Genomic DNA, 12,481 nt, shown 5'->3' with positions numbered 1-12,481 from the left:
TTGTTGATTTTCTGCTTAGATGATCTGTCCATTGCTGAGAGTGGAGTATTGAGGTCTCCTACAATTAACGTTATCAATATGACTATTTTGGTTAACAGTTGGCTTATGTAGATGGCTGCTCCCATGTTGGGGGCATAGATATTTACAATTGTTAGATCTTCTTGTTGGATAGACCCTTTAAGAATGATATAGTGTCCTTCTGTGTCTCTTATTACAGACTTCAGTTTAAAATCTAATTTGTTTGATATAAGAATTGCTACCCCAGCTTTCTTTTGAGGTCCGCTGGCATGGAAGATGGATCTCCATCCCTTCACTTTCAGTCTGGATGTATCTCTAGGTTCAAAATGAGTCTCTTGTAGGCAGCATATGGATGGGTCCTGTCTTTTTATCCAATCTGCAACCCTGTGGCATTTTATGGGAGCGTTTAGGCCATTCACGTTGAGAGTGATTATTGAAAGATATGAATTAATTGTCATCATGTTGCCTGTGAAGACGTTGTTTTTATAGACTGTCCCTGTAAATTTCTGTTGTAGATCACTCTTGGGGTCTTTCTCCTTTTAGAGAACCCCCCTTAATAGTTCTTGCAGGGCCGGATTAGTGGTCACATACTCTTTCAGTTTCTGCCAGTCGTGGAAGCTCTGCATCTCTCCATCCATTCTAAATGAAAGCCTTGCCGGATAAAGTATTCTTGGCTGCATGTTCTTCTCATTTAGTACCCTGAATATGTCTTGCCAGGCCTTTCTGGCTTGCCAGGTCTCTGTGGAGAGGTCTGACGTTATTCTGATGTTCCTCGCTCTGTACATAAGGAATCTCTTCCCCCTAACTGCCCTTAAGATGGTTTCCTTGGTTCTAAGATTTGCAAGTTTTACTATTATATGCCGGGGTGTTGGCCTGTTTTCCTTGATCTTAGGAGGGGTCCTCTCTGCCTCTAGGACTCGAATGTTTGTTTCATTCCCCAGATTAGGGAAGTTCTCAGCTACGAATTGCTCAAATACATCTTCTAGCCCTCTCTCTCTCCACTCCCTCCGGGATTCCAAGTATTCTGACATTGGAACGCTTCATGGTGTCACTTATTTCTCTGATTCTATTTTCATGGATTCTGAGTTGTTTTTCCTTGGCCTCCTCTTTTCCCTTTTTATCTATTATACTGTCTTCCAGATCGCTTATTCTCTCTTCTGTCTCAGTTACCCTCCCTGTTAGATTATCTAGATTGGATTGGATCTCATTGATAGCATTTTTAAGTTCTGCCAATTCACCTTTTATTTCTGCCCTTAGAGACTCTATGCTGCCATTAATTGATATCTCCATTCTAGCCATTGTCTTCACAATTGCTAGCCTGAATTCCATCTCCGACATCTTGGTTATATCTGCATCCATTTGTAAATCTGCAGCATAAGTCATAATCTCTGAGTCTTTTCTGTTTTGGGGGCTCCTCCTCCTAGTCATTCTGTTGATGGGTGTTTGAGGGAATGTATAGAGTCCAAATTATTGACCAGAACCCAAGCAAGATACACCTGTTTTCTTGGGACCTTAGGGTTGCTGGCCTCTTGTTTTCCCAGCCTGTCTTCTGCAGGAGGGCCTGCCGCGCTGTTACTCAGGCAACCCTGTTTGGGCGGAGTTGCCCTGCGCCCCTGTGGTGGGGGATGGGCTCAGTGGGAATCAGTCTTTGGGGCTTTTGTTCTCTGGCGCCTTTCCCTGGCGGCTTTCCGCGTCTCTTCCGCGAGTCAGAGCAGAAGAGACCGTTTCCAACCCTCTGCCTCAGAGCAGAGAGACCTCAGTCTGTTCTTCAGTGAGCTCTCCAGGCCACACCGTCTCCGTTTCTGTCCATGCTGCTATAAACTGCAGCGGCCTGGGTTGTGTGCCCCTCCGCAGTGCTCCCAGACCTGCCTCCAGGTCGGGGCACGTCTCTGCCCTTTGTGCTTCTAAAATCACCAGCCGCTCCCAATTCACACGCACGCGACCCTGACGCTCAGGGATTCCGCCCCGGGGGCTGCAGTTCGCAGGTGCAACCCCGCCGCTCAGGGTTTTCGTCCCAAGGGCTGCCCTAGAGTCCTTTCCCTGCCGCTACCGGTCTGCGAGTCTGTGCCCATCCGCAGAGTGCAAGGCTGTCACTCACCGGCGGTGTAGGATCCCCACGGCCAGGCACCCTCCCGCTGCCGTTTATCTTCCAATATCTGCCCGCGGAATCACAGCTCTCCGCTTCGTACCTCAAAACCAACCGCCTGCGATATTCTGTTTGTAGAGATCCAGATCTTCTTACATCTCAGGCTGGTTTCGTGGGTGCTCAGAGTGGTCTGGTGGATATCCAGCTCAATTCCGGGGACCAGTTGAAATAGGGTCCCCTACTCCTCTGCCATTTTTCCCCCCTCCTCTCTTTCAATGTATTTTAATTCCTCTCCCCATAGATATATATGAGCAGGTATGGAATGAAATATGACACAAGGATGGCCTCAATCTTTTTCTAGATTCTATCATTGTAACATGCTAAGTTTCACTCTCCCTGAACATGAACGGAGTAGTAAGGACATGGGTCTCTATTATAGGTTCACATCCTAAAACAAAAGCAGTAACGTTTAGATAATCTGCCTCCCAAGTTAGCCCAACTAATAGATCTTTGAAACCAAGAATGATGACACCTTTACAGAAAGGAAAACCAGACAGATTCTTGCTGTGGTGGGAGAGTTCTTTCTCCCTAAGAGGTGAAGAATGTCACGAAAAACTCAGACTCACCAGGGCTTGCAGTTTAGGACAGTGGACGGAGAGCTGGATGAGTGTGCTGTCGGTGATCTGGAGAGAAACAAGCTGTGTCAATGTGACTTCCACACCAGAATTTAATACCTAATTTTGGTTTCTCCTGAACATGAGAATCAAAAGGTGTAAAACAGAATTAAAAACTCATCTCAAGCACACTCAGGCTGGGAGCCCCTCTCTTCACCAACAACCTCAAATCCTGCAGACACAAAGCTGTTCTTTGGTCTCTCCTCTGGTGCCCCAAGGGGGCCCAGGGACAGGGGAAAAAGGAGTAGGTAAGGAGGGTCCCCCAGGATTCTCCTCTGTAGTCACCTCATCACTGGACATGCAAACTTATTTCTCCCTTCAGTTCTGTGAAAGACTTTCTTTTTAATGTTTGGCAAAAAATGGAGCTACCCTGAACTTCTCAGCTGTAGCTCTGATGGCTGAGTACAGCCCAAAGTTTGCATCCCACTGCCATGGTCCTTATTGGGTTCCCAATTCCTGTCATGCTGGGGCGAGGAGGGTCCAGACAACAGCCAGCTGGGGTCTCTGGCTATGCCTGGTTGCCTCTCAGGACTGAGGGGCGGCCCTGCAGGGCTTCTCAGGAGTCTACTTACCAGGATGCATTCTTCAAGATCCATCTTCTCCAGGTCATGGCAATTCTGGAAAAGTCCATAAGACCCCCCCCCCCCCACCATGTGGTCAGTGGTCAGGGCAACACTGGTGGCTTGCCGTGTCCCTCTGAGTACTGGCCCAGTATCCTTGTTTCTCTTCCATTAAGGAGTGTGTCCTATTCCTAAAGTGACCCAGTGAGCCAGCACTTCTGAGCAGGTGCTTTTTGAATCACATTCCTTTTGGAAATGGGAATGTGGCTGCCTGGAGCTACATTTCCTTCTCTCACCTGGAAAGATTAGTGGCCTCCACCTTCCCAGTGACTATGGATATCATCCTGTAAATTTTAGCCATAGAATAGGCTCAGGAAGGCATGCGGGTGGGGTGCTCAGGCACAGTTTGGACAGGTGAGGGTTGGGGTAGGAGGAAGAGTGTATCACCATCCCCAGAAGGTCATGGGTTCCCAGCTGTAGGCCAGAGGGACCCCTATGATGGTCAGCGTCTGCAGGGTGATGTGGAAGAAGGAGCAGAGGGAGAGCACAGCTCAGTTAGGGGAGGCCACTGAGAGACTGAGTCAGCATTTGTATGAGGAAGGGCATGTCCTGCCAGGGAGGACATTCCTCTTGCTGTGGCCCCACCCGACCAAATGAGAGTGAGGTCTAGACCTGCTCCAGAACCTCCTACAGGACCACTTTCGCTTTCTGGGGAAAACGGGAAAATGTACTGAGGACTCTATCCAACTTGGTACCTGTCCTTTCTGAAGGTACACACATTTTTGCACACTCCAAAACCACAGAAAGTTATTTTGAAATGAGGGAGGTGAATTATAGTTTGGTTTTATTTTTTGAAACCTCTGGCTTACCCGAGCTAAAAGTGTAAAGCCTGCATCAGTCAAATGGGAACACCGCGCAGCCTCCAAAATCCTGGGATAGAGAGTGTGTGGGAGGAAAAGGTAGTGACTGGTTAACAGAAACACACACTTTATGATTCACACTATTGAGTTTATTCTGCCTTCGGACACACCTCTGCTTCTGGAATAGTCCTGAGGACTGTAAATGCAAATGCTATCCCCCTCGATAGATGAGGGAAAGGAGGCTTAGGGAGAAGTGTGACCTGCCCTAAGTCTGACAGTTCCAGCCCAAACTCAGGGGGCGAACCCAGGAATCTTCCCACAATTCCAGGACATTGTTGCTGCTGTTGTTTTTAAATATTATTCCAGTATTTGTTGACTTTTAAACACAATTAAAATGAACTTTTACTCAACAAAATTATCTTGATATATACTGCATTTAATGAAATTCCCAGTTACCCTAAAAGGAATTTAAAAAAATTTGCAGCCAATGAAAAATGTGAGTTAATTCTCAATGCCCATGCTTAATAGGGACAGAGGAATAAATAACATTTTAAAGTTAAATACTCCCTTGTAGCAGTAATTTTGACCACCTTTCTGACCAGTTTTGATCACCCACATTCCTCTACTATTCAGAAATATCAAAATTATCTAGAATCCTATGACTTTGGATTGCACTACTGGGTATTTACCCCAAAGACACAGATGTAGTGAAAAGAAGGGCCATATGAACCCCAAAGTTCATAGCAGCAAAGTCAGCCAAACTGTGGAAGGAGCCAAGATGTCCTCCAACAGATGAATGGATAAAGAAGATGTGGTCCATATATACAATGGAATATTACTCAGCCATCAGAAAGGATGAATACCCAACTTTTACATCAACATGGATGGGACTGGAGGAGATTATGCTAAGTGAAATAAGTCAAGCAGAGAAAGTCAATTATCATCTGGTTTCACTTATTTGTGGAACATAAGGAATAGCATGGAGGACATTAGGAGAAGGAAGGGAAAAATGAAGGGGGGGAAATTGGAGGGAGAGATGAACCATGAGAGACTATGGACTCTGAGAAACAAACTGAGGGTTTTAGAGGGGAGGGGGGGTGGGAGGAGGGGTTAGCCTGGTGATGGGTATTAAGGAGGGCACGTATTGCATGGAGCACTGGGTGTTATACAAAAACAAAGAATCATGGAACACTACATCAAAAACTAATGATGTGTTTTGTTTTGTTTTTCAAAAACTAATGATGTTTTGTATGGTGACTAACATAACATAATAAAATAAAATAAAAGTTAAAAAAAAATTATCTAGACTCATCCTTAATGCAACAGTAAGAAAAATGGGCAAAGGACAGCAATTGACAATCCGTAAAAGATGTGAAACTGGTGTAAGCCATAACATAATAAAATAAAATTAAATTTAAAAAAATTATCTAGAGTCATCCTTAATGCAACAGTAAGAAAAATGGGCACAGGAAGGCAACAGACAATCCATAAAAGATGTGAAACTGGTGTAAGCATGAGAAACGGATCAGTTTTACTGAGAAGTAAAATAAAATAAGTATCCTTTTCCTGCCTCTTGTGCAGGGGTAAGATTGCTAGTTCTGAACAAAGTCTCAAGTTCAAACTCTAGTTTTATACTTCCTACTCATCATATGACCCAGGACAGAGTATGTGATTTTCTTTGACTCCCAGTTCCTCCTCTGTAAAACAAGTGAGAATGACAGTGCATATCTCCTAGAGATGTGTTGAGGATTAAATGAGATAATACTTATAAAATTGCCCAACACAGAGCCTGGAACATAAATGAGTTCAACTGATGTTAACTATGATTAGTATTTTGTTGCCATAATTAAAGTTTTAATATTCACAATATTATTGGAGAAAATCAATCTTTACTTGTTAAAACAAAACTTCCTTCTCCTAGGGAAGGTGATAAATAAGGTGATTGCAATTCCCTCCCCGCCTTCTGTCCATTTAGCAACTGGTTTAGGGGAAAATCTGGTGACATTTGGATGTGAGGCTGTCATTCTGACACTATCAGATCACTCTGATGTCAAAGCTATAACAGGATGAGGCAAATCAGGTGGACACATGTGTCAAGTCCACCAAGAAATTACAGTTCAGGTTCCACCTGGGGGTGGTGGACAGTTCAGTACCCCCCATACATCCCTAAATAAACCGGATTATGTACTGTTCCGCCCCAACCCATGTGACAAAAGCCAACAATAACACAACCACCACCACCTCCATCACTACCTATCGGCCTGCTGGCAAGTCTTTCCCTTCCTGCAGGAAGCCCTCCTGGTCAGTCCAGCCAAGCTCTGAGCTACAAAGCAGAAGCATGGTGCACTCACTGAAGTCTCGGGCAGTTCAAAGCCAGGGCTGTGAGGGAGGCGTCTGTGAGGTTGCTGCAGCCAGAAAGGCACAGGGCCTGTAGCCGATGGCAGCCCCTGCATATCTGCACCACGCCTTCATCTGTAATGCGCTGGGGAAAGCCAGAACAGGAAGGAACGTCAGAAGGCACCAACAATACTGAAATGAGAGCTGCAGAAAAATGGGATCTACTGCTGGTCAGGTAGTTGGGTTGCCAAATACTAGCATTTTATCCTAATAATTTAAATAAAACAAGATGAAGTACAGGGTTGACATGTATTTGTTATCTCTGCACAGCTTTAAACTATTCTAGCATTACTAACAGAGAATGAAATTTTTTAAAAATATTTATTTATTTATTTATTTATTTATTTAGAGAGCGTGTGTGCAAGCAGGCAGAGGTGCAGAGAAGACATAGAGGGAGAGAATCCTCAAACAGACTCCCTGCTGAGCACAGAGCCTGACACAGGGCTCGATCCCAGGACCCAGAGATCATGACCTGAGCTGAAATCAAGAGTCAGATGCTCAACTGACTGAGCCACCCAGGTGCCCCGCCAAGAGTGAAATTCAAAAATTTCATCCCCTTCCGCAGAGTTCATTTGATTTTTTTTTCCAGGAAAAATTCATAAACTTGTGTTAAACATCAGATTAAATAAAGAGCTCACAAGACTTGCCTGGTTAAGTGACATCATAATTTTTGGTTGAATTTCTACAGATTAATTAAATTACTGATAAATGACTTGCATTTTTTTTTTTTTATTTTAAGATTTATCCATTTTAAAGACGGAGAGAGAGACAGTGCCGGGAGGGAGAGGGAGGGTGGGAGAGGGAAAGAAGCTTCAAGCAGACCTGCAGGGGGCCCAATCCCACAACCCATAAGATCACGACCCATGACATCAGGACCTGAGCCAAAACCAAGAGTCAGACGCTCAACCAACTGAGAGACCCAGGTGCCCCTGGCTTGCACATTTATATTCTACTTGAAGTCGTCTGCCAGTGCTCTCCTACACACACTGCAAGATCCTAATATTGAGCAGTGCCCATAAGTCAGAAGAAATTCCAGAAAGACAGAAACTGTCCAGAAGACAGTTTCTGTTCTAACTCCCACCATCAAGGATTCTAAAGACATATGACTCATTCACTGAATACCAACTGCAAGGATTTCTCTTATATTTCTCAAAATTTATGTTCCCCTTGAGAAACCCAGGAGGATATAGCAAGCATTCTCTTTAAGGATCAATACTGACAATGGCAGTGAGGACAGAATTTTTCACATGCTAATGCCACGATGAAAATTACACCTTGCTCCTGCATGCATCCTTTATTTTTCAAAGCATTTTCACATCTATCATTTCATTTTATCCACTGAGACGTGAGCGGTGTCATTATCCCCAGTTCATAAGTTAAAAAAAAAAAAAAAAAAAAAAATGAGACCTTACATGAATTTTTTCAGGTTAGTGACTAGTTTACAGCATTCCTGATATCTTAAAATAAACCAAGACGTCAATCTATATTATTTTTAGAAGGAAATGTGAGTGGCTTTGTATTGGCCACTTTGTTTAGACTGTTATCCTTTCATCTTGTGGCAAACCGACAGATCGTAGGAGGACGCAGAATAAGAAAAAAGGGTGTGGCGACCATCCCTCCTGCTGGGGGCTTCAAAATGGGGACCACAGGAGACTCAGGGAATGTGGGACAGGAGGGTGCTCCCAGGAAAACACGTTACTTACTGAGCAGGACTGTAAGTTGAGGCTCACAAGCTCATGGCAGTAATTCTGAATGTGTTTCAGAGCTTCATCTTCTAACTGAGTGGACAAAGAAAACAAGAGAGGGATGGAACCAGGTGAGGGAATAGTGGAGAACTAAGAAAAACACAACAGCACGTTCTCTAATGAAGTGCTCACAACTCATGTTAGAGAGACACACCTCAAGCAGCCCCTCAGTACCTGTGTGCAGCCCCTCAGGAGCAGGGCTTTCAGGCCTCGACAGCCTCGCACCAGTGCCTCAATGCCGTCCTTTGTGATCTGGTCACACCAAGAGAGGTTCAGGTACTCCAGGTTTCGGCAGCCCTCACTGAGAGAGCAAGAAACAAGACCACACATGTGCAATCCATCCTATAGATAGTTCATTACCAAATCTGAGTTTAGTAAATCACAAACAATTAAGGGGAGAGAAAACCTCTGTGACCTGAGGCACCAATTTCTTGTTCCAATGGGATCATTAGAAAGGTTTTATTTTTATTTTTATTTTTTTTTAAAGATTTTATTTATTTATTTGAGACAGAGAGAATGAGAGAGAGAGAGCACATGAGAGGGGGGAGGGTCAGAGGGAGAAGCAGGCTCCCTGCCGAGCAGGGAGCCTGATGCGGGACTCGATCCAGCGACTCCAGGATCATGACCTGAGCCGAAAGCAGTCGCTTAACCAACTGAGCCACCCAGGCGCCCCATTAGAAAGGTTTTAGACACACCAGGATGCTCATAGGTTTAGGTGTTTCTTCTGACAACAGGTACTCTCACCTGATCCCCTTTAAGGAGCTGTTTGTAATGGACACACAGGAGGTCAGATCCAGATGTTTCAGCTTGGAACAGAATCTGCTAAGGCTATAACACGTGCTGGAAAAGAGCAGACACACTAAAGATATTTTCAACCATGTTTCTCTCCCCTCACTCTCCCCATGGTCAATCAGTCACCAAACTCATTCTCATTCCCTACCTGTCAGTGATTTTGGTGCACCCATTGAGGTTTAAATGTTCAATGTTTCGGCAGTTCTGTGCAAAGGTCCTAAAAAGAGAAAACATTTTAAAACTCCCTGGTCAGCCACTAGAGGGCACGTGTCACTGTTCACATTTAAAACAGTGCTCCTCAAACTTTTACATTTTATTTTACTGTGGAAAGAACACTTAACATGAGACTTACTCTCAACAAATTTTAAGTGTACAATATATTATTGTTGACTATAGGTACTGGTGCTCCTCAAACTTTAATATGCACATGAAACAGCTGGGGTTCTTGTCACAGTGCAGATTCTAATGGCATAGCTTGACAAACTGCTTGATGGTCTGCATTTCTAAGAAATTCCTAAGTGATGCCGCTGCTGCTACTCTGGGAACTACACTTGGAGAAGCAAAGCCTAAGAGTGATGACGTATCCATCATAATTCTCCTTCAACCCACACCTTGGTGAATATCTGAGAATGGAGGTCTGGCTCCTTGTTCCTTCCTCTCTATAGAAAAATCAGTTGGAAGCAAGGGGATTGAATCTTTCTTGTATTGTGCCATATGGTCATTTGGTTATTCAAGAGTCTTTCTGAAGAAACTATCTTTGGCCATCGATAGGGTCAGTAGTTGATCAGTATGAAGAACCATTCACTTACTGGTGAGGATACTGAGTCATGAAGGGCAACTTCCTCTATGATTTGTGGGTTGGCAGAAAGGCCAAAAGTGGAAAATTAAACATCCCTTACTCACCACTTATTCCTTAACATATTCAGCAAGGACTAGCTTGGGTCACCTACATTTTCCTGAAATACAGCTTCAACGTATTTACAGTGTTGAGTCCTGATTCTTCCATACAGTAACCAAATGTCTCCAAAACCTGGCCTCAAACCATGTCACTCTTATCTGCTCCTTCTGCACTGGTATGGTGTAATGGAACTGACCTGGAGGCTGGTGGAATCCCCGAGTTGAAGATATGAAGCCAAAATCTGACCAAGGTCATTAGAGTTATCAGAGAAGAGTACAGGGGCACAGAGAACTTCAGAGGGTTCCCCTCAAGAATTCAGTAGAGTACTAATCAGCATGCATATAGGGAAACTACCCAAAGCCAGGGAAAGAATCATCAAAAAGCATTAGAAGGAACAATAGCCAGAGCTCACCCAGAGCCAGGAAAGTGCCCATTCCACAAACCAATAGTGAAAAACGTCTCAATTTGTGGGGCACTGGGTAGAGCACTGAGAAGTACTTTGCTTCAGGTGTACAATTAGTGCTCAACTAAACATGGCTTTGGTCCAACTTAACAAATTAAAAAAAGAAAAAGATTTGAAAGGAATTATGTCCAAATAACTGTGTCCAGAATAAAACTCAAGGATATTTATAGGAATACAAAAATATTCTGCATCCAAAATAAAATTCACAATGTCTGGCATTGAGCAAAAAATTGGCATGTATTCAAAGAAGGAAAATATATCCATTATGAGGAGAAAAATCAATCAAAGCTGACCCAAAACTGTTACAAATATAGTAGAAATAGTAGACTAAGACATTAAAAGTTATTATAACTGTGTTCTGTAGAATATAGTCCTATGGAGCTACATAAAGATTAAACATGTTTTGTTTATTAAATGTGTTATGTAGAGACATTAGAGTTATTTTTAAAGACCCAAATTAAACTTTTGGAAAATGGCTAAGATAAAAATTTTCTGGATGGGACTAACAGCAGATTAGACATTTTATCAAGAAGAGATTGGTGAACTTGAAGACATAGCAATAGAAACTATCCAAAATGAAACATGGAAAGAAAATAAGAAAAAAAAAAAAAAAAGAACAGAGCATAAATGAGCTGTGGGACAGATTCAAGCAATCTAATATACATGTGACTGGGAGTCCCCAAGGGACAGGAGATTGGGCAGGGGTTGGGATGGGGTAGAATATCTGAAGAAGCAATGGCCAAAATTTTTCCAAAGTTTATGAAAACTATAAACCTACAAATCCAAAAAACTCAAAGAATTCCAAGCATGAGAAATATGAAGAAAAATACATCAAGGCATATCATAACCAAATTGGTCAAAACCAATGACAGAAAAATCTTAAAAGCAGCCAGAGAAAAAGACACACTATGTACAGAGAAAGAAAAATAAGGTTGACAGATTTCTCACTGGTAACAAAAAAAAGCAAGAAAACAGAGGAGAAGCATCTTTAAAATACTGAAACAACTGTCAACAAAATTGTATACTGAGCAAAAATATTTTTTCAAAAATTAAGGAAAAATAACTTTTTTTTTTTTTTTTTGCAGACACAGAAGAGCTGAAAGAATTAATCAGATCTGCAGTACAAGAAATGCTAAGGACCATTCTATAGGTAGAAAAAAGAGTGACACTACACAAAGGAATGAAGAATACTGGAAACAGTAACCACTTGGGTACATATATTCACTTTTTTAGTTATTTAAATCTCTTAAAAAATAATTGACTATTAAAAAATACTAACAATCTAGTGTGGAGTAGTTTGTACTATATGTAGAATTAAAATGTGTAACAATAATAGCATAAAGGCTGAGTGAGGAAAAATGGAAGTGATCTGTAATACAATTTGAAGGTAGACTATAACAAGTTAAAGATGTACATTACATTACAAAAACTCTAAGGCAACCATTAAAATTATAAAATAATAACTTACAGCTCTAATCCTAAAAGGGATATATAAAATGGAATCATAAAAAAATTCTCAATACAAAAGAAGGCAGAAAAAGAGGAAAGGGGAAGAAAATATGTCTGGGACAAATAGAAAACAGCAAGAGAGTAAATTTAAAACTAACCATAACAGATCAATTCTCACACAAAATGTAAATGATCTAAATACAAAAATCAAAAAGCAGAAACTGTAATAATGGATCAAAAAAGCAACATCCAACCATATATTTCCTACAATAAAACAACTTTACATATAAAGACACAAATCGGTGAAAACTAAAAGAATCGAAAATCATATGCCAAAAAAAGAAAGCTGGCATGTCTATATAATATCAAAGTAGACCTCACAGCAAAGAATATTACCAGAGATAAAAGAAGGCCATGTGATGATGAAAAACTGGTCAATTCATCATAAAGGTGCAGCAACCCTACAAGTTTATATATCTAATAACAGAACTTCAAAATACATGAAGAAATAACCTGAGGAGAAACAAATCTGAAATTAC

At 42.1% G+C, this 12,481-nt stretch overlaps 1 protein-coding gene across 1 annotated transcript in view; it reads right to left on the bottom strand.

Annotated features, from left to right (window-relative positions):
• FBXL2 (F-box and leucine rich repeat protein 2) overlaps positions 1-9,305 on the bottom strand; it is a 43,604-nt gene extending 34,299 nt beyond the window's left edge. Inside the window, exons 1-8 of the mRNA XM_021677574.1 lie at positions 9,281-9,305; positions 9,085-9,199; positions 8,515-8,641; positions 8,299-8,373; positions 6,550-6,680; positions 4,208-4,268; positions 3,351-3,395; positions 2,731-2,787 (exon numbers count right to left, since the gene is read on the bottom strand). Coding sequence (XP_021533249.1) covers positions 2,731-2,787; positions 3,351-3,395; positions 4,208-4,268; positions 6,550-6,680; positions 8,299-8,373; positions 8,515-8,641; positions 9,085-9,199; positions 9,281-9,305 — 636 coding nt within the window. The remainder of the gene's footprint in view (positions 1-2,730; positions 2,788-3,350; positions 3,396-4,207; positions 4,269-6,549; positions 6,681-8,298; positions 8,374-8,514; positions 8,642-9,084; positions 9,200-9,280) is intronic.
• Between the last annotated feature and the right edge of the window lie 3,176 nt (positions 9,306-12,481).

The sequence above is a fragment of the Neomonachus schauinslandi genome, chromosome 1 (genome assembly GCF_002201575.2).
Source record: "Neomonachus schauinslandi chromosome 1, ASM220157v2, whole genome shotgun sequence".
In the NCBI taxonomy this organism is placed as follows: domain Eukaryota; kingdom Metazoa; phylum Chordata; class Mammalia; order Carnivora; family Phocidae; genus Neomonachus; species Neomonachus schauinslandi.
Note: the sequence above shows the minus strand (reverse complement) of the source record. Positions and strands in the feature narration are given on the sequence as shown.